Source organism: Oryza sativa, chromosome 5 (assembly GCF_034140825.1).
Source record: "Oryza sativa Japonica Group chromosome 5, ASM3414082v1".
NCBI classification, from domain to species: domain Eukaryota; kingdom Viridiplantae; phylum Streptophyta; class Magnoliopsida; order Poales; family Poaceae; genus Oryza; species Oryza sativa.
In genome coordinates, this window is record NC_089039.1 from 6,260,310 (window position 1) to 6,283,512 (window position 23,203).

A 23,203-nucleotide genomic window follows, 5' to 3' on the forward strand; every position below is an offset into this window, starting at 1 on the left:
AGCAGATCGATCCAACGCTATATCAGTACGTATGCATCATATGATTCCATCTGCTGGACCTCTCAATGCTTGATGCAACGCCGGTTCCCCTTCCTCCGATTCCCCCACTGTAGAGGTTCCCACCGCATCCCCGCCTAGCGCCTGCTCGCCTCCTTCAGGTGTCACAAGAAACGGAAACCGCCCGGCTGGCTTCCCGCTCCCGTTTATCCATCTCTGTCTTTTATGATTTGTAGTTTGGATTATTCGATTTTGTTTTCTTCACTTCTTATCTTCTCTGCAATATATAAGTACATCCCAGTGTTTGGTGGTAATCATGTACTCTACGTCGTATGAAGAAAGCAATTCGGATCCTCTGCATTAGAGGTACTAATGCAGAGGATGAACAGTACCACGCATTAGAATCACAGTGTTTTGAATCCTGTAGCTACAGTAAATCGACACTGTTCATGGCATTAGCTAACTGTTCCCCTCACATGAACAGTGCTCTTCTGCATTACGGCAGACGATCCGGATCCTGAAGAAAAGCAGTACAAAGGTTGGCGGTGCTCCTCCTCCGAACAATGAAGTTGTTGTGGGATCCATCCCCTCTGCCAATTTGAAGGCAGATCCACTTGATCTCCATCGTTTCCAGTGCAGGTTAATCCCCAATCAAGTTAAATCTATCTCTAATCAATATTGTGACTGATGCAGGTTGAGCACTCAAACTAATTTCTTTGCAATCAATTGTCAATTTCCAACAGATTTTTGTATCCCAATTTGCTCCTCCTTTTTTCCCCATACTACACTATTGCACTAGCAGATTAATTATCCTATTTCGCATGACTGACTCCTTGATTTTAGTCGCAGGTATTTCTTCCATGGGAAATTTTCTTCCTTGGTATGCACACAAGAAATCATTTTCTATTGCTAAACTATACAATTCGTATTATGCTCCTTTGTTTTCCAATTTTTCTGTTCTGTGATTATTCATGTTACCTTGCCTGTATCCAATAGCTTTATATTTCATATTGCTTCTCATTTTATATTGTGCCAGGGAAAACTGAGCAGTAAACTTGCTTCACTGAATCATTGCAGATAATTCATACCTGCGAGCAAGTTTCAATGATGCATTGATTTATAAGCAGCGCATTTTGTGGACATGATCTAATAACTCGCATTAAGCAACGAGATGAAGAATTGCTGCAGGTAATTCATGGAAGTAAAAAAAAATATGGAAAGTTAGTTGATCCTATAGACAGGCATGTGATTTCACAGAGAACTTTAAGATTTAGAGAAGCATTGATTTAGATAAAGATATTTTTTTTTATCATATGCAGCATGGAGTGACTCGTAGCAATTTTTTTGTGCGATCCTTCCAGCTTCAGCAGTTTTCTATGTAACCAGCAATTGTAAGTGCCACATATATCCTATAGGGTCCTGTCTCCTTGGATTTTCATTACAACAATGTCACTTGAGTTCATAATTTTAGTAATGATAGCATGATCTCAACAACCTCAAATTAACTTAGTATTAATTTAGTATTTATACACCTCATGTCTATCTATACTAATATAAAAAGGAGGAGTTCACCCCTCCAACACTACAGGTGAAATAAATCCATCTAATCTCAACCGTCCATCTGCATCTCATCTAATCGCCAATCCCATCCCACCGATTCCGTCCCCCCACCACGCACGGTGACTCCGTCCCCCACACGCAATGACTCCGCCCCCCGCGCGCGATTCCCCTCGCTCCTCGCTCCTCTCTCCGTGCGCATTCTCTCTCCTCCTCGCTTCGCCCGAATCCCGGCTGCCGCTGCATTACTCTGCTACTATCCCCACCGGTGACACTCCTCCTCGCTCCTCCTGCTGCCGCCGCCGCCTTCGACCGCTGCCCTGGCCGGTGCCGAGTTCTCAAGCCGCCGCGGGAGCCGAGGTCTTCCCCTTTCGCCGCTGCTTTCCACCACTGCCCCTGTCGGAGCCAACGTCTTCCCCACCCCCATCCGCCGCGGCCAGAGCCGACGTCTTCCCCACCCCCATCCGCGCGGCCGGAGCCGACGTCTTCCCCACCCCCATCCGCCGCGGCCGGAGCCGTCCCCAGTCGCCGCCGGAGCCAAGGTCTTCCCCATCCGGCGCCGACGCCCCAGTCCCCTGTTGGAAATTGGCAAACCTAGCACTCAAACCTCACCACTCAGCTCTGTGTATCACTCCCACGTTCTGAAGAAACGAGAGTTTTCAGACTGCTACAGTAACTGATGAAACTGAAGACGAACAGAGGAAACAGAGTTTGGCGCTGCGTAAAACCTGGCCGCATTTTCTCGGTTCTCTTCTATTATTTATACTCCGAACTCCAGGAGTTTGTTACAACTGAAAAAAGATCCACAAAACTCGCTTAAATCCTAATGAATCGCGCCATCCCACGATCGATCACGACCGAGTTTGCAACTAAGAAATAACATACGAAATAACATAAAAAACAGTTAGCGGCTACTTCTACGTTCTGAACTCATCGTGAACACAGCACGAGTCAAGCTCGATTATTTCGTAAATTTGAAAAACTAAATTGACCCAGCTACAAGATTACATTCAACAAACACCCCCTAATATTGTGGCTGTATCTCAAGCATTCCAAGTCTGCCTTGCAGCTCCTGAAACTTAACTCTTCCAAGTGACTTTGTCAGAATATCAGCAACTTGTTCTTCAGTTCTCACGTACTCCACTTCAATCTCCTTCTTCTCAACATAACCTCGGATGAAATGGAACCGCGTGTCAATGTGCTTACTTCTGTCATTCAGTAAAGGATTTTTGCACAAGGAAATTGCTGATTTGTTGTCCACCTTCAGAACAACACACTTCTTCTCATCACCTGTGATTTCTGAAATCAAACGAGCAAGCCAAATTCCTTGGCAGGCTGCTGTGGTTACAGCTATATACTCAGCTTCACAGGATGATAATGCCACCACCTTCTGTTTCTGTGACTGCCATGTGATGATATTTTCACCCAATGCAAACACCACTCCTGTAGTGCTCTTCCTATCATCAACATCTCCACCCATATCACTATCACAATAGCCTGTCAGTGGCACAATATTACTCTGCTTTCTTCCATACCAGCAGCCCCATCCAACTGTACCGGCAACATATCTTAGCAAATGTTTTGCAGCAGCGAGGTGATCTGTAGCAGGCTTCTCCATGAAACGACTCAAATACCCAACTGCATAAGCTAAATCTAGCCTGGTGTTCGCTAGGTATCTCAAACTTCCAATGAGACTTCTATACTGTGTAGCATCTACAAGAGAATTGGTACTTTCTTTACTCAACCTCAATCTTGCCTCCATTGGAACCTGACACGGATTGCATCCATCCATGCCATTTTTCTTCAAGATATTCAGAGCATATGCAGACTGGTTTAAAGCAATTCCAGTCGCTGTTTGCTTCACCTGAATCCCCAGATAGAAACTCAGCAACCCCAAATCACTCATCTTGAATTCTTTTTGCATTTCAACCTTGAAACCTTGGATGACTGAAACCTGTGAGCCTATAATGACCAGATCATCCACATACACCCCCACAATCAGTGTAGAGTGCTCACTGTTTCTCTTGTATACTGCTGGATCAGAAGTGCTCCCTTCAAAACCCATCTTAATTAGTGTGGCATCTAACTTAGCATACCATGCTCTTGGAGCTTGACGAAGACCATACAGAGCTTTGTGCAGACGATACACCTTAGCTTCTTCACCAGTCACTTCAAAGCCCAATGGCTGTGAGACATACACCTCCTCTTCCAAATCACCATTGAGAAATGCAGATTTAACATCCATATGATGCACCTGCCATCCCTCTTGAGCAGCCAGTGCTAGTAACGACCTAACGGTTTCAATCCTTGCCACTGGAGCAAACACTTCCTCAAAATCAATGCCATGTTGTTGCACATAACCCTTAGCTACCAATCTGGCCTTGTACTTCACAATGCTGCCAACAAGATCACGCTTGATCTTGTACACCCATTTCAGACCTATCGGTCGATGTTCAGCAGGCAGTGGAACTAGACTCCACGTCTTGTTTTCCTCGATGCTCTTCACCTCATCAATCATAGCCTTGCGCCAGCAGGCCTGCACTTCAGCTTCCGTGAAGCTTACTGGCTCATCGGCCGCCAGAAGGCACAGCCCGGAGTACTGAAACTCTCGGACAGGACTGGTAGTCTCGTTGATGTTTGCAAGTGTGCGATAGCGTCGTGGCGCCTCGTTAGATGGTTGCGACGCATCAGTCGGCGGAGTGGCAAACTCCACTCAGCTTGTCTGCGTGGTGCTGATTGGTGTGGAGGGAGACGCCGGCGAGTGCACACCCGGCGATGACTCCCACACCGGTGTAACAGCATCTTGTGGCTCGTCTGCGTCAGGGCGTGCTCCAGAGCACTGTTCATCATCTAGGACAGAGTGAAAAGTGTACGAGATAGAAAATATATCAGCAGGGTCAGCTTCATCATCACCGGTCCCGGTTGCCGCCCAGTCCCACTTCGCTTCTTCGTCGAACACCACATCTCTGCTCACATGAACGCGGTTAGTCACCAGGTCGAACACCCTGTAAGCCTTACTTCCGTCCTCATAACCAAGGAACACCATCGCCTTGCTTCTGTCCTCCAGCTTCGACAAGTGTGGTCTCACATTCTTCACATACGCCACACAGCCAAAAGTGCGAAAATAATGCACATTCGGGCGCCTGCCATACCAAGCTTCATAGGGTGTCAGGCCGTCGAGCGCCCTCGTCGGCGACCGGTTCAGGATGTGCACTGCGGTGACGACGACCTCACCCCAAAAACGACCAGGCATCTCCTTTGCCTTCAACAGACTCCGCGCCATTGCCACGATCGTCTGATTTCGCCGTTCAACAACACCATTCTGCTGCGGTGAATAGGGCAACGGTGAGGTGACGTCGCACGCCACGCCCTGCGCAGTACTCACCAAATTCAACCGAGGTGAATTCACCCCCCCCCCCCCGGTCTGTACGAAGAACTTTCAGTTTTCTCCCACATTCAAGTTTCACCTTCGCCTGGATGTCCCTGATGGCCGCCGGAGCTTGGTCTTTGGTTCCCAGTAGGACAACCCACATATATCTTGACATATCATCAACAAGCAACAGTAAATGGCGTTTACCACCTGGCGTGGCTGGGCTGATTGGTCCACAGAGATCACCATGGACGAGTTCGAGCGGCTCCGTTGCTCGGTATTTCGCCTCCGACGGGAACGGCGCACGCCGCTGCTTCGCGATCTGACAGCAATCGCAAATGCGATCCACCTGTTCGATGTCAGGCAGACCACGCACCATAGCGCCCTGAGCCAGCCGACGCAAGGAGTCGAAATTGAGATGCCCGTAGCGTGCATGCCACAACCACGGCACCTCTTCACAGCTCGCCACCAAGCATACAGGCTGAGCCACCTTCAAATCCAACAGGTACGAGCGCCCTTCAGTCCTCGTCACCTTCGCAACTAGAGCGCGCGCCCTGTCCCGGATCGTCATCACACCATCGTCAATGTGGATTGCGCAGCCGTTCTCATCAAGCTGGCCAAGACTGATCAAGTTGCTCTTGAGTTTTGGGATGTAATACACCCCAGACACGATACGGTGTGCCCCGTTGTAGCATTCCAGGGTCACGTCGCCGAAGCCGCAAATGTCGATGACGGAGCCGTCGCCGAAGCGCACGACACCGCGCACCGTGTCATCGAGGTCGGTGAAGAATTCTCGGTGACCCGACATGTGATTGCTTGCGCCGGTGTCTAGGAACCAGCGATCCGGGGACAACTGTTCATGGCGGCCAACATGCAGTTGGGCGTGCGGTTCATCCAGCACGATCGTCCCTGGCGCGGCCGTGGTGACCATCGCACTCGCGGTCGCCAGCAGCAGAACAGGCTCCTCCTGAGCCTCAGCAACATGCGCCTCTTGGCGACGCTCACGCCGTGGTTTGCGGCACTCCTTGGCATAGTGACCATAATTATCACAATTGAAACAACGTACCGATGATCTATCACGCGACGCCGCCGGCGCGCCACCATCCTTGCCGGAGCTGCCCTCACCGGAGCACCCTTGTCCTCCGCGCTTGCCGCGCCACTGCTTCTTTGAGCTGGACGATGAGCCAGCACCCTTTTTACCAGGAGAGGTGTCCTGCGGCTCCTTCTTCTTCATGCGAGCAGTCCATTCCTGCTCGGTGAGCAGCACCAAGCCACCCAGTGCCTCAGCTCGCCAGACGCACTGACAGGCTTATAGGATTCGATGGCGGCAAGGCGCCCGACCAGCTCCTCCAGTGGCATGGTCTTGAGATCAAGCATCTGCTCAATCGACAAAGCAAGCTGATGATAGTGGAATGGTACAACTCGCAACAGTTTCTTCAACATGTGTTCGTCGGTAAGGGTGCCACCCATGTCACGGATATCGATGACGAGTGCATGCAGACGAAGGGCGAAATCCTCCACCGTCTCGCCGTCCTTGAACTGGATGGCCTCATACTGAGACCGCAACGCCTGCTCGCGCGCTTCCCGGACACGATCCACGCCGACGCGCATCGTCTTGATCGCGTCCCACACCTCCTTGGCTGTATCCTTCTTGGACAAAGGGCGCAGCATCTCCTTGGGGACTGCCTGAAGAAGAGCAGCCATCGCTTGCCGGTCCTCCCTGAACTCGGCGTAGCCTGGATCAACAGCCGCCCACAGGCCTTGCGCCTGCAAATTCACACGCATCAACAACGCCCAGTCGGCATAGTTGGTTCTCGTCAGCACGGGGTAACGCAGTGGCACGCATGTCTCTCGCGGTGCCTGCTGCATCACAATCTGCCCGTCATTGCCGGCGCCTGAGCTGCCGCTTCCGCCGGCGGCTCCACGCCGCCCCGGCGGGGTGTACCGTGGATTTCCGTCTTCACTCGACATGGCCACATAATCGGCAATGAACCGCTCTGATACCACTTGTTGGAAATTGGCAAACCTAGCACTCAAACCTCACCACTCAGCTCTGTGTATCACTCCCACGTTCTGAAGAAACGAGAGTTTTCAGACTGCTACAGTAACTGACGAAACTGAAGACGAACAGAGGAAACAGAGTTTGGCGCTGAGTAAAACCTGGCCGCATTTTCTCGGTTCTCTTCTATTATTTATACTCCGAACTCCAGGAGTTTGTTACAACTGAAAAAAGATCCACAAAACTCGCTCCAATCCTACTGAATCGCACCATCCCACGATCGATCACGACCGAGTTTGCAGCTAAGAAATAACAGACGAAATAACAGAAAAAACAGTTAGCGACTACTTCTACGTTCTGAACTCCTCGTGAACACAGCACGAGTCAAGCTCGATTATTTCGTAAATTTGAAAAACTAAATTGACCCACCTACAAGATTACATTCAACATCCCCTTCCCCATCGCCATCCGCAGCGGCCAGAGCCGACGCCATCCCCATCCAGCGTCGTCGTCGTTGCCGAAGTTCACCGCTGCCGCAAGTCGCCCCGCCGAGGTGGTTCCCACAGTAACTTTCAATTATCATCTGTTTAGGTCTGTTTATGTTTAGATTATGTGCATGTGTGCATCCAGCAATAGAACTACTGTTCAGGGCTAGAAGGAATTCAGTTACAAAAAGATCCTCAATGATCTGAAAAAGATTCTGTTACAATGGTACTGCAGTCCCAAGATCCAGAGCTTGGCTAGGTATGATGCACTTGGCAATGCTTAACTGGTTCTCAATTTTCTGCTTCACGGGTATGTTGATAACATAATTAAATGGTTGTAGGTCATTCAGCTTTAAGGCGATCAGTGTAAGAATGTTGGTATCCAACCGGGTGGCATCCGCTTTGCAAAAAATGTCTATGTAAATGTAATCTCATTTTTTTATGCATGGACATTATGTCTTTTTTTATGCATGGACATAGGTTTAATCTCTATGTAGATTAAGAAGTATTATTGTCTGAAAATATTTGGTAGCTGCCTGAAATATTATTTGATGGTTATGTTAATAGGATGTACAGAAATTATACTTCTCTTATCTGGAATTGCAACTTCAACTGTCATGACGTTCACCATGCCTAAGATGTTGCTGACTAAGCTTATGTCCTAATCTAGGTTCTGAAATTGTAGCTAGAAGTTTGAAGAAATAGTATTTTGTGCAAATACAACTGATGAGCAACTCAGACAAGAACCCATATCAGGTTTGTTTTCTCGAGAAATTGCATATAGGAAAGGGGTGAGATTAGCAGTAATGTTTCTTTATTCTTCTAATTGCATATGCCCGATTGCAAGCGGTGTTGTCACAAGCAGGAAATGGTAAGAACTAAGAGAAGTGTGTGTATATATGTACATACATTATCAGTTACTTTAAAGGTCAGCAGGTCACAACCAGAAAATTGATTTTCTCAATGTTCTTGCAAGAACATTTAAAATTTTGCTTCACATTGTAAATTTGATGTGTGATTGAGCTTCCAGGGTCATCAGCTTCAAGTGATTGAGCTGATATACTGCATACTGAGATTCTGCGGACTAAAGATAGTATATTCTTTCATCATACAATTTATCGAGCTTCATTTATTTGGCTAATATTTCTTATGGAACACACATGCTGATTTCAGTCTTTCCAATTTGTTCTGCCCTTTTTGGTACGGAATTTCTGTTACAGCTTAAATGATCCTTGGAACACCTGGCAAGTTCTTTCCTATGGTCCTATTTAACAAGAATCAATCACATATTTTGTGCAAATAGAACATGTGTTGGCAATGGCAAGTTCATTGGTCTACTTATTACTTAACAGTAATCAGTGAAATACTCTCAGCAAAATTTAAGTCTGAATTTGTTATATGTTGAACACTGAAGGACAGGGGCGGAGCCAGGATTAAAAGCCACCGGGGTCATCAACTTAAAGCGTTTGACAGAATGGAAAAGAAGAAGATTAAAGAAGACATGCAAAATGAGTTTATTGTTAGCACAAGATTAATTGAGTATTAGTTATTTTAAATTTGGAAAATGTATTAATATGATTTTTTTAAAAACATTTAAAGAATTTTTTTTGAAAAAATATACACCGTTTAGCAGTCTAAAAAGCGTATACATGAAAAAGAGAGCAGAATTCCGGTATATAAATGAACACTGCTATAATTTTGATTTAACTAAAAGACTAGGTAGATCATTCTGTTCTCTCGATTAATGCAAAATCTTTTTTAAAGTTGTTCTTGTGTTTTTTATCGATCACCAGCAACGAATGAATGATAATTGGAATAGGCTAAGAGCGTTTCCTTTCATCATACAAAGAGGTATAAATCTGAAATTAGCTAGTACTAACTGCTTAACAGACGAAGCAAAAGCACAACGAAGAAACAATTAATAACAATGAGGCTTAGGAAACAAAAGAAAACTGACTCGGACTTTATGCATGCTAATAAAAGAATCATTAATCAACTAGGATCGTAACACCACCAAGTGAATTGTTTTAGTTTCACGTACTACGTGCCAGCTGAAGACGATGGCTGGGGTCATTTACCATCTGATGCCGGGGTCACAGCTGGTAGAAATTGAGCATCACCGTGCATTCGCTGGATGTCATCGGTGTCAGATGACCCCGGTCGTTAGACTGTGGATCCGCCCCTGCTGAAGGACATGTACAGCGAGTTAGCAAGCTAATTCAGAACTAAAGTATAGTTGATTACTAGAATGTACTACTTTATTTGATCAGAATAGGTTAATTATTCATTTGCTCTTTTTAGTATTTTACTGGAGTATAAAGGTCTGTGCTATTCTTGGTTAGCATTAAAGTTGAAAGCTTAGATACTTTCTTGTTTTCCTTGGAGTTGTGGGGTTGTGTGAGAACGATGTAGATGTTAAAATGAATTGTTTTTCTGATTTTCCAACTGTAGACCTGAACTTTAAGTTGCTCATGCATGATAGCCATGGGCAAACCCGACATGCACATTATGCAGCCAAGAAGAATGCATGCTGACTGCCACAGCGAAGGAGCTAGAGAAGTGCTGCCGGAATCAAATAGTTTACTTTGGTTGTTACATGAAGATCTGCTTAGCCATTTTTTCTCTGCTTAAAAATATGTGGCAGTGTACGATGCCGTGTGAGATAAAAATGTAAGTGACAATTTTTGGTAATTTATTTATCAAATATTATGTCACATGGATTTCACGTGCAAGTGCATGTTTCTCTAGAAATACACACGGCGCATGTTTTTTAATAGATCTATCAAAATTGTCAGTCTACTACTATAGTCTATGAAACTCTTTATTTACCTTTAGAATTTGTATGGAGTACACGGCATAAAAAGTTACATTTATTATTCTATTATATATATATATAATATCAAAACATGTCTTGCACGTGCACGATAACTAGTATATAAAAAAAAGACCAAATGAAAGAAACTGTGGGCCCACGCGAGAAATCCTAACCACAGCAAATTCCTCCACGCAAATCATCCGCGCTATTAATCGCATCGCTGCCCCACTCGCACCCGCTCCATCACCATTCATGGGTTCCCCAAAATCACGCCCGTGCCTCCTCTCTAAGCCGTTGTCATCGCCAATCTCTCGCCTCACACCCCATGCAATCCCTAGCTGTCCCCTCTCCCACCACCATGTCTACCGCCGTCGTCCCTAAAGGGAGAAGCACCATCTCCGTCGACCTTACATCATCGACGATTTTAAAGCCGGCCCGCCGCCCGCATCCTTCGGTCCTTCCCCCATTGCTCGGCGCCGCAACACAGTAACAGCAACAACAGCTGCCGCCGGACCCAAAATCAGCGTTGTCCCTGTTTTGGTGTTGTCCGTCTCGCCATTCCGCGGCTTCGTTGGTCACGCCGCCGTTGCACGAACGCAAGAGCGTGAGGGTCCTTCTGCGGCGGTTCGCCATCAGCCGTCTCGCTGTTTTTTATCCACCATCACAATCTGGAGGCCTCACTATTTTGCCACATTTGCAATCTGAAGCGTGCAAATGACATAAACAACAAATCAGGTTTCTAATCTCCCTTTCTCAATCTCACTTGCTATGCTTTTTAATGCCAACAGATCACGCTTTCGTGGGCTCTTATAAGAGAGCTTCCAAATAATTTACTTAATTTTACTGGAAGCTCTGATATTCTTTTGTATGGAAATTGCCAAATATTTTAGGCTCCTTTTATATTGTCTTTCTTTGCAGATTTGATTAATATGCAACTCTGAAGCTGGTTTGCACTTAAGGAATTAGTAATTGAAGGGAAGAACTTTGCCCTCTAATTCATGGCTCACTGCTTTCGAAACAGCTAAATCAATGGCTTGTACTTGCTAGAATTTAGACTCCACATTGCAAATTGCAATGATGAACTTTGAAATTTCCTGGTTCACTGTTTTCTCCTGTACTTAAATTGAAATTATGAACTTTGTTCTTTATTAACTCTTTCAGCCTCTATAAGTTGGAACACCAGTAATTAAAATGTTGATTAAGTTTATTTTTGTCAATATTTAAATAAATATTTGATTTGGTGTATTTACCTTCTCTTCTCTAGATAGCACCAGTTTCAATTAAAAATTAGCTGCAATAATGTGCTCTGAATTGATGTGGAAGCTAGGCAAACCAATTGAGTGTTAGATTGTTAATCAGGTTGTTGATGTCGCTTGCGGTCACTGTCATCCCTAGCGTAGCGTCTTTTGTCGCCCAGGGTTATGTAACACCACGATTACTATGTTGCCAACATACACACAATTGTTTTCAGCCCAGATATGTTCTCTTTCATTGTTCCTTCAATTTATTTAACCCCTTTCAGGATGGATGTGTGTGCAAGAAGGATAGGAATTCAGGATGGTAGTTGGCGATCTCATGCAGGTATGAATCTATTATGTTTTACTATCACTTTGTCAATCATTGCAAGCACTCTTTTTATCTGAAGCTTTGGAGACGGAGTATTAGAGTTTGTTTCAGTATCTAAAAATTTTCTCCTAACTATCAACACAGTTTATCTGAAGCTTTTATCGTACAAGACTCAGCTCGATCACTTATTCCATTTTATGTGCCATGGAATATTAAGATTGACAGAAAAAAAATAGCTTGCATGGAGCAATTCCCCTGCCAATGCATCTCACAGTTTAATTTCTTATTGAATGTTGACTATCCCTACCAATCCATCACACAATTCCTTATAACTGAATGCTACTCCATTCAATTAATTTCATTTGTTGAACTCCTTACCAATGATCAATCTGTTCATAACTAGGATTAATGGGTGCAAAGATATTGCCTAGACCATCTTTAAGAATTTATTGCCTTCTTCGTTCAAATTTGGTAATATATCTCTCCCCATGTTGGGGAATCATGTGTCTTTTGTACCGACTACACAAAGGTTCTTAAACTGGCCGGATTGTCCATTTCACTTCAGAAGCTTATTACGTTACTTTCTTGGCTATATTTCCTGCCATCGCATTTTACATTTACAAGTAGGAATGAAGTGATCACCAGCTAGATAGCTACCTTCTTGATCACTACGACGTGCATGCTTCAAGGATATGCATAAATCCAAGGTTATTCTCATCTTACAAATCTCTCTCGATATTTTCCCTAGGGATATAGATATTCGAAAACATCGAGCATTGGGATCATTTTATACAAGAAAATGTCGAGGAGATCTAGAAGCTATTGTAAGTTAGAAGGTGTGTTGTTTCATTAAATATATCATATGTGTATTTCTGAATATATCTTCTTTGTTTTGTTTTTCCAATCTGGCACTCCTCCGCTACTATTCTAGGTAACCAGTCCACAACCTGCAATATTATTTTGATGTGTAAAATTTTTATTATGCATCATAATCTCCATATCAGCGCACTGTCAGATTACCTATATAAAATGAGATGTAAGATGTCACAAACGCATTGTTAATTTATTTCATTTATTTGCTTCTTCTTTCAGCAACTTTTACAGGCTAGAAGCAGTTCTACAACAGATGGATTTGCCTTAGGTATTTTTTTATACTAGAGCACAAACCTGAATTTCTCTACCTTTTACAGTTCTAGATGGAGACATGAAATTTCTTTAATGGTAAAATATATTGGTTGGGTTTGATTAGTGTATATTGTTAGTCATCATTGTATTTTATTAGCGAAAGTATTAATATTACCATGTTTCCTACAATTGATGCTCTACTTGTGATCCTTATTTGCCTATGAAGATTTATTGTGTCTTGGTGTTTTTGTGAGATGGACTCAAAGATTCTGCTGTTCGAAACGTGCTAAATATTTAGACGTTTTATATTTGCTTTTATAATTGTTCAAAGTACAAAAAAAGGGTAATTCTGAATATGTTCATATACGTTCAACCTTATTGTATCAAGATAAGAGGTCAAACTGCATAAATTATCTGACAGAAGCCTTAGACAAGATGAGAATACAAGTAATCGGTTGTTTCTGTTGAAGTAGTATGCCTTTGGCCCTTGCCATGGGCATGGAAATGCAAGGAATTATGGGCCTGTGCCCTGTAGTCTGTACCTGCTTAAGGGCACTACATTTGGCTATGCCCTGGTTTCTTGAGATGTAAGAATTTTTTTCTACCACCAGTTGTGGTGAAGCCAATTACATGGATTTTGTTCTTAGTCAGGTTAGCTGATTGCTAATTGAAGCTTTGTTGTGTTGCTTTCTATCTACATTAAAGAGTGTAGTTTTATAAATTGGGATATGACTCTACAATTTAGTGTTCAAATAATTCCTTATGAAAATATAGAATGTTTGTATTTTGTTTCTAGATTCAGATGTAATATCGATGGAGACCTAAGCTAGAACCTAAACCAAAGCTTTTCTAAAGAGCTCCAATTAACCATAATTGTTTCCCTTATTTACAGGCTTTCAACTGAGTGAATTCAACGTTGTAGTGTTCAAGAATAAATTAGAAGGGAAAATCATTTATTCTGTATTACTCTCTCTATTTTGTTTACCTTACCATAATAATTATGGATCCTTTTGGTCAGGTTCTTGAATGATTACTGGCCATTTTTTTTACTGAACTACTGTGGACTGCCATGTCTTTTTTTGTTGAACTACTGTCGGCTGACCATGTTTTCTTAGAAACATAGAAATATTGTTCCAAATGGATTATATTATATACATAGGCCGTGTTTAGTTCCTTGTCAAAATTTTTTTTGACGTATACAGACACACATTTGAAGTATTAAACGTAGACTAATAACAAAAGAAATTACAGATTTCGTATGTAAACTGCGAGACGAATCTATTAAGCATAATTAATCCGTCATTAGCAAATGTTTATTGTAGCACCATATTGTCAAATTATGGCGCAATTAGGTTCAAAAGATTCGTCTCGCAATTTACATTCAAACTGTGCAATTTAGGTTTTTTTCGTCCACATTTAATGCTCCATACATATGTCCAAACATTTGATGTGATGAAATTTTTGGAAGTTTGAAGGGAACTAAACACAGCCATATTCGTGCTTTTTGAAACAACAGGGTGTTACAACTAATAATTAAGACTGCACACTTTCTCAAAACATGTTAATAGGGCAATGCATGATGGTGGAAGGCACTTAATGTGGAGGCCACTCATCAAAATATGATCTCCGAACATCGTGCTAGGTACCTTTTGTAATTAAAGCTCTTGATCATTTGTAAAACTTGTCATTTGAAGAACCGCGGGATAATAGATCAGGCATTAAGGAATTTATCCTTAAATTTATCTCCGTGCTATTTTCATGAACTTATCCATCTTGCCTCCCAAAATGAACTTTATGTAATAGATATCTACCGATTGTTTTTCAATCATTCTAGCGCCTTGAAGTGAGTGCATTGGAAACCGTGGAAGTGAAAATGAAACTCAGTTTATGTCTTTGTTTTGAAATTGAAATGAAAATTGTGCATGCCTTTTTCACTATCATTTTAGATGAAAACAGAAACAGCCTATGTCTATGTCACATGGCTCTCGAGAATATAATTTGACACAATTGGGAAATTGTAAATGTAAATCGTGAAAACGTGTATTGCATGTGCATGATTACTAGTATTGATAATATTGCAGATTTGGTGAATTATTCATGAATCCCATTTTCTCATATGGTGGTACTTCAGGTTAGCCAGTCAGTTTGCATAATTTAGTTCCTGAAATTTTTATGTATCTCGGTGACTTTTGTTTGTTTCTTTTTAGATGTTCTGATGATCTTTAGACTTCCATCTAGGACACGTATAAATAATAGGAATTGTACCAAATATTTTTATATTAGCATCGTCCACCAATGTCCTACCCTTTGATCAACAATAAGTGGGTTCTGTTATACCTGTCATTCAGCAATGGTAATAGTAATAACATAACATATGAAAATTTTCAATTGTTGCCGCTGCAAGAATAACAAATTTGCTCTTTTGGTTTAACCTTATCCCTATCCTATCGGTTCATCATGCTTAGATAAGTTCCTATTTTCTGCAAAGCACCATTTTGGGGCTTTATATATTAATTAGGAATTGATATCGGTGCTCTCAAAATGCCATGCGTGTTTGTTTCTTTGTTATCTATTCATTCCTTGCGAAAGTTGTACATTCGGAATACCTTCTATATTGCCTCACTTTCCCTTCTTTTCTTATTACTTTCATTAGCTCACTAAGTGTGAGTTGATCATTAAAATTTGTGTCAAATACATTTATCCCGCAGCAACGCGCGGTGTATCATCTAGTTTTTATGGTAACCGACACCATCCCTCTCCTCAATCTCCGGTGTGCTTTCCTTCAAAACCCAAATTGGGTTGTACTGCAGTCTTAAGCTCACGTTTCCACGTTGATGTCATCATCGATCGACCGCCTCTCGAGCCTCCACCGCTCTGTCCATCCTTTTTTTTGCCCAAGCTTAGTCATTGTGTCGTTGTCCCAAGCTTGGTCAATGTGTCGGCAATGTCGCCAACCGCCTCCCCATCCTCTTCCACCCTGTGCCCAAGCTCCGGCCAAGCTGCGTCAAGGGTCCCTTGCATGGAGTTCTATTGTGGTGTTTGAAACCGAGAATTTAAATATGGTTAACTTATATGTATTAGAAATATTTTATTTAATTAAAGTGGTATTTTTTTTCTCTTATATTTCAACATACATTTTATGTGGTGGAAAATTAGTGAGTCGGATGAGTGGATCGATATGTGGGCTAATATGGGTCGGGTTGCGCCAATTTTTTCTTGAAATCAATCGGTATATGCAGGTACTTGAGGTCAACTTTAATCAATTGCATATTGGAACCAAACTCAAAGGGAGTTGTGGTCTAATATGATCAAGAATGGTATGTCATGAGGTGTGATGTAATCATGTAAATGTACATGATGGACGGATACCACGTAGGAGACTGTTGCAATTCGGTGGCAAAATGAATGAGAAAAAGAGAAGAGAGAGGAAGGTGGTCTAAGCCACCAAGGCCCAGCTAAGCCGGCTTCCCTCTCCCTCTCCACTAGCTGGTCCAATTCGCCGTTATATCACTGAATTTAGATCAAATTACTACAAAAGGCTTACTTCAGAGTTGGGCATGATAGACAGTGGTGGAGCCAGCACCACCGTGAAGCCGGGACGACTAGTAGCATTTTCTGGTGACCAACTGATATTTATACGCGTCGATGACTAACGGCAATGGAGATTGCATATGAAAATCAGATTGAAAAACATAGCATATACAGGAATTTAATGGCACAGAGCGTTCGAAGGATGGGTCTTTCCACAATGGGCTGGATAGGTGGGGAATGGGGTTGGGCCTTAACTGATGATCGAAGGTTGCACAGTACATCTTGATACACATCGCTATAAACTCGTTTTCCTGATTTTATCATTATATTCCTTTGAACCTTTTGGATCAAATCATAGTGCTATGCAATCATCGTAATACGGAAAACATATATTGTTCCCATTAAACGGAAAACAGTCACCAGGAATGTCATACGAAGTACCCAAAAAAAAGGACGCCTAAAACCACAGTATTAAACTGCAGCAAGATTTATTTCACCTCTAGAAATGCAATATTTTCAACCACCGTCACCACCACAGACACAGGCAAAATGGGAAAAATACAAGATACAGTTTTCCGAGATGTGGCACTCCAGCAGGGTACAGAATTTTACATAGTCAATAGACCCTGAGGAGAAAGCAGCATAGAGAACAGAATCTAAGAAACGGAGAATCCACAGTGCTTTCTTCACAATCGGCTGAATTTATACAGGTTTGGTTCACAAACTGACCACACGAATCCATCCGAACGCTGTCCACTCTTCAGACTAGAATCAGGAACTTCTGCGACAACTCCAGATCTCCAGGATTATTTGCTTAAACGATATTTACACTAATGTGTGTGATACACGTGCCATCCATCGTTGAGTCCTGCAAACACAGGTTGAACATTCAAGTTTCTAAAATCAAAATTTAGATCAGTATTTGCATATGCTTCTGATGAGACTACAGTCAGAAATAGCAACCAACAAGCAACAACCAGGCAAGCAACATATGATTCTGACCCCAAATAAAAACATCCACAAGCTAGCTACTTTCTGCATGTTATCCACAGTTCTGTACCTATCAATTGTTCGGTTCCAAGCAGACATGCGGGGCGCAGATGAGGATGGGGATGTTCAGGATCTTGTCATAATATAGTCGTCAGCTTGTAACTGACAGTTCATAACAAAACCAACAGATATCTCATGATATTAAAAAGCCATGCGGCTAAGGCATCTATTTCTACATAGGTTTCTGAGAATTATTGCCAACATCAGTTCTCTACTGTCCTAACTCAAATGCTCAGTTTGAAATTGGATGGTCAAGCGATGGCAAGAATGAATGCGATATAAATTTCCCAACAGGATATTAATGTTTCTATTGACAGTCAACTGAACGCTGGATCTTGATTTTCATTTTGAATGGGCATACCGAACACCCAAAAGAACAGTTCTCTACTGCCTTATCCTACATGAACCCCTGCTAATGACCAAATGGAATAATCCAAATCCCATCAGGATATGCTACTATTTTGGCCTCAATAGCTGGCACACCAATCATTGTGCTCTCACAAAAAAGAAAAAAAAAGAGAAAGAAAATCATAACTGTCACTGAATTTGAAACAAATTGATGCGTACAGTACGAATATATATTTCTGAACAAATTGGAATTATATGTACTAATAGATATGATGCTTAAAGTTTACCACATTATAACATGATATTGTCAGATGCCATATTGCCACTTAATAGCTGAAACTGACGTGTACGAAGTTGATTTGATAAAAAAAAGGGTCAGATAATGGCAACAGGAGGACTACATTATACTAGCTAATGAATGAGATAATTCTACAGCAGTAGTACTGTATAATAGTACAGGATAATGAATTTTCAGCATGAAACTTAAACCCATCCAGTTGTAGATGACTTCTACGGATAAGTACAAGAGTCTTTTTGCTATTGGTCAGAGACAATTAACAAAGTAGTTGGTTTCAATGGCTCATATGGCTACACGGTTTAGCCCAAAAACTATGGTCACATGACGTCTCTATCTCTCTTGGGAACGTCAATTTTCTGGACACCCCTTGAAGCACAAGGCAAATTAAGCTCGTTGAGTTTGACCATGCAATTCCTTCTTGAGGACGCATTCTAATCGATCCCAATGCAAGCAAACACATCACCAGAGCCAAAATTGGCTCCAAATTGATCACAAGTTCTCACCAAATTCATCCACCACACAACTAATTCCTTGGTTTGTCACTAATACATCATGTAGAAATTGGGAATTTGAAAAATGAAACAAACAAGAACAGCAATTCACAAAGTAAAGGAGCAGCAATCAAGAAGGAAGAAGATGATTGGGGAGGCAACTCACATACTAGTAGGACGGCTGCGGCGGGACGGGGGTGTAATACCGGCCGGCCTCCTCGTCGATGCTGTCGGCGGGGCGGTGGAAGACGGCGTGGAGGAGGACGATGACGACGCCGACGAGCAGCGAGGTGAGGATGTTGACGGTGGCGCCGGTGAGGAGGAGGAGGACGAGGGTGAGCACGGAGAGCACCGCGAGAACGGCGCCCTCCCCGACGGCGCGGCCGCAGAGCGCGAGCGGCTCGTCGCGGAGGAAGTAGAGGAAGAGCCAGGCGACCATGCAGGCGAGGAAGACGATGAGGGAGACCGGGTGCCAGAGCAGGGAGAGGAACACCACGGCGAGCACCACGATGGCGTAGTTCATGGAGAAGTGGCCCAGGTTGGCGCGCGCGCGGCGGTACGCGCCGCCGAGCCCGCGCGGCACGGACGCCGCCCGCGGGTCGGCGAGCTCCCGCCACGGCCGCCGCTCCGCCAGCGCCGTCGCGCCGCGCGCCTTGGCGCGGGAGATGAAGTCGAGCGGGGAGGAGGAGGAGGAGCCCGGGGGCGGCCCGTCCGAGGACGAGGAGGTCGGGATGGTGCCATACTTCGACATGGCGCGGAGGCGGAGGCGGCGGACGGTGGCCGGCGCCGGCGAGACGCGGCGAGGGAGGCGAAGTGGACTTGACGTGGAGGAGAGGGAGGGAGTCTTGACTCTGGAAGGGGCGAAGCGACCGCCCAATTAATGGAGAGGAATGGCATGGGTGGGGCCCACCGCGACAGCTAGGTGGACACGTGGCGGTGGAGGTTACGGCAAGATCGTGGCCGTTGGTTTCGATTCGGGCCTAGTGAAGTTTTGGTTAGGCAATAGAAGGCCCAGAATGAATGGGCTTTTTCCTGGTAACTAAATTGGCCCACACGTCAGGCATAGGTCCGTTGCGGCCCAACTAGTATGGGCCGCACATTAGGCGAGATCCAGTTTCGGCCCATGTAGTACGGGCCGCCATGCCATTCCGGCCTGATATAAACGGGGCTCCAGTTTGGCCTGGTCGCATTCTGGCCCATGTTGTGATCTTCTGTTTATCACCTGCTACGTGATGTGTGTTGTGTTGCCTGCTTGATTTTGCAAGTTTTGCTCGGCAAATTGAGCTGAGATTCAAGTTGAGAAAAACTTGCAGTACCAATTGTTCATTTGTTTCTATTTACTCTCTCCGTTTCACAACATGATATCTTTTGGTCTCTTTATCTCTGGACTAAATTCACTAACATTCATATAAAATATATATGAAGATCCATACATGAATCTGTTTAATACATAAAATGTCTTATAATATAAAACAAAGTACTCCCTCCATTTCGAAATGTTTGACGCTGTTGACTTTTTAGCACATGTTTAACCGTTCGTCTTATTCAAAAAAAATAAGTAATTATTAATTCTTTTTCTATCATTTGATTCATTGCTAAATATATTTTTATGTAGGCATATAATTTTACATATTTCACAAAATTTTTTGAATAAGACGAACGGTAAAACATGTGCTAAAAAATTAATGGTGTCAAACATTTCGAAACGGAGGGAGTAAGTAAGTAGTGATTTACTATGAGGTGCTATGCTCATCCAATGTTGCTCTTCACAACGTCAATGGAACCCGCATCCGAAGAAAGGGATAGTCACTAGACGATTAAATCTCTATGTTTGAGTTTTAGTTTGCAATCTTGCTAGAGAGGCTGAAAATTTTGGATAGCATATGATCTGATCCTGTAAGACATAACCTTCCAAAATCTGTATTATGGTATCTTTTGACGTGGAGCAGGTCTACGTACACATAGAACTCATTTCACGCTTATGTTCTTACTTCATGTACAATATGAAATAAACCATATATACTACAGTTGTAATGTGTTTGTTTATATGCTAGCTCGGACCTATATATCTACGTTATTAACAAATAGACTATGCACTACTTAAAAAAACAGCCACGAGAGTCTTTTTACTACTCGGTCGGGGTCCAGTGGCCGACTGCCTGCAGAGATTCATTATCGTAGATGGCAGATTGAGGACGTCACCTACGATAATGGATTTTCACAAGCAACATCATAAGCCAGCCGCCTATGAAACATAGCCACTATAAGGCCTTCTCCCCGAGACACACACATTTTATCCAAACTCTTTCTTCTAAAACAAGTAAAATGATGAAAGGGGAAGGCTTTTAACTCAAAATTTTTCGTGGAGTTCGCTATCCTTAGACCCTTTGATTTGTAAAAGTAGGGAATTTGTAGGATTTTAATCCTACTTCCCCCATACTAATACATCGTGAGGGTTGCTATGGACAATATTAATGTCCGTTATCAGTGCAAGCTCATGATGTCCTAATCTTTTCCTCAAGAACGTAACATATTTATTCTGGTATAGATTAGTTACTATAAGCTTCTTTACTAAGTAACCCCCTACCCCACTACTAAGGAATCCTAGCATCAAGCATCAAATGCTAGCTAATGGTTTCCCCAAAATTATTTGTTTTTGTTTAAGGGAAGTGCATGGGGACTAATGATTTCATCACTTGGCGCCACATACTAAATTAGTTAAAAAAAACAAAGCTCCTTTGGACCTAACAAACTTTTGGCGTTGGTTTGACCACTCTGTATAATGATATCTTTGATGCAAAGTTTTGAACAGAACCATGCAAATTAAGATATATGAAAAGAGGAGAAGAACCTCAGCATCAGGGCATTGTGTAATCATACTCTCTGCCACCTCTAAACAGAGTGATTAATTTAGAAACTCGTTGAACCACTTTAATGGCATGGGCTTTTGGTTTGGGTACTCTCTGGTCACATCATTGCTTACAGCCAGCACTGTGGATATACTATTAATTACTAGCTCACTAATTTTAATTTACTCCAAAGTGCTGTGTGGTGATGCTATCAATTATGCCATCAGCGGCTACACATGTGTTTATCTGCTCTCTGACGTGTCGACACTCGACTCCAAGAAAATTAGGAGTAGCACATGTAGCCTAGTGGTTACGAGAGTCTCAGTAACATTTAAGGTCGTTGGTTCGACTCTCTATGGAAGCGAATTTTCTAGGATTTAATGGCATTGTGCTTTCAGTGGTAGGCGACGTACCCGTCGAAGCGAGGCGTCTGTGGTGACTTCGTCAATCTTAAGGATTTGCCAGGCCAGTCTTCGAAGATGCTCATAGGGGTAGGGTTTGCGTGCGTGCGTTCATAGGAGTGAGTGCGCGTGCATTGTAAGTGTCTACGTTGTACTGTGTAATTCTAAAAAAAAAGAGTGCTCCCTCCGTCTCAAAATACAAGAACCTAGATAGGAGCGGATGGGACGTTTCCTAATACTATGAATCTGCTCCTATCCGCTCCTATCTAGGTTCTTATATTTTGGGACGGAGGGAGCATTAGGGTCTGTTTGGTTGGAGGGACTAATGATTAGTCCCTCCACTTTAGCCCCTTTTAGTCCCTAAAGTCCCAAACAAGGGTGACTAAAAGAAATAAAAGGGATTAAAAGTACATTAGTTCATTAGTCCTCGTGGGAGGAGCTTGACTAAAAGGGACTAAAAGTACATTAGTTCATTAGTCCTTGTGGGAGGAGCTTGCAGGGACTAAAATGTTTTCTTTCCACCTCTTGTCCCGCTGCCTCCACATAGCCCTATCCTTTTCTCATCTCCCTCCTTTCCTCCTCTCGACCCCGCACCGCCGCCGCCGCGCCGCTACCCTGCGCAAGCCACCGCACCAGCTTCGCACAAGAGCCACCACTGCCCCGCGCAAGCCCCAGCGGCGTAGTGCAAGCCGCCGCTGCCCGCGCAAGCCACCGCTAGTCGGGCAACAGCCATCAGCCATGGCAGGCAACGAGGAAGAGCCGGTGGATATCTTGTCCCCGTCACACACACATCACCTTCGACTACGGCTTCTCGCAGGCTGTCAGGCCACGCCGGATCTGGCGTCGGCTTCCACTTTCGGGGGAGTGGATCCAGGGGCCTAGATCTGAACTCCCAGGCCGACGCCTTCCCCGACTTTGCCTCCTACCACCAAATCCTGCAATCGGATGGCCATGACTTACCTCCGATTCGCCCTGGCAGTAGATCCACCGGCGCCCTGTCGCGCCCTCCTTTCCTAGGGGTGAGACGCGACATAAGTCGTGGAGGAAGAGGAGGACGAGGCCGCGCCAGGTCCTTGACCATTGGCGCGGGATCCGCCAGGGGGATGCGGGGATTCGTTCCCCCGGCTCAGCTTCCAGCGATGGAGGTGTCATAGGCCATGGGGACTATTTGGACAGTTATGTGATGAATCAATTTTGGGACTGGGTTGCCGATGGTTTGTGGAGTTTGAAACAAATGTAATTTCTGGTTTATTGGTCTTGTGGAACATGTAATTTGTATTAATAAGCACTTGCAGTAATTTGAGGAACTTGTAATTTGTAT

General features: G+C 43.7%; 1 protein-coding gene and 1 long non-coding RNA gene across 3 annotated transcripts; one reads left to right on the forward strand and one right to left on the reverse strand.

Moving 5' to 3' along the window:
- Positions 1-870: 870 nt before the first annotated feature.
- Positions 871-1,387, forward strand: LOC136356720 (uncharacterized). The gene is made up of 2 exons (XR_010741649.1): positions 871-1,185; positions 1,317-1,387. It is a non-coding gene; the product is annotated as an uncharacterized lncRNA (long non-coding RNA).
- A 15,509-nt stretch (positions 1,388-16,896) lies between these two features.
- LOC107277179 (PRA1 family protein F3) lies at positions 16,897-19,514 on the reverse strand. 2 transcript variants are annotated; one of them, XM_015782169.3, is made up of 2 exons: positions 18,803-19,514; positions 16,897-17,313 (listed from the first exon to the last, which is right to left on the reverse strand). In XM_015782169.3, coding segments are annotated over exons 1-2 (582 nt in total). In that variant the 5' UTR covers positions 19,384-19,514; the 3' UTR covers positions 16,897-17,312. The 2 variants fall into 2 exon arrangements, with proteins under 2 accessions (XP_015637655.1, XP_015637654.1); XM_015782168.3 differs by having other exon boundaries at positions 18,799-19,514.
- Between the last annotated feature and the right edge of the window lie 3,689 nt (positions 19,515-23,203).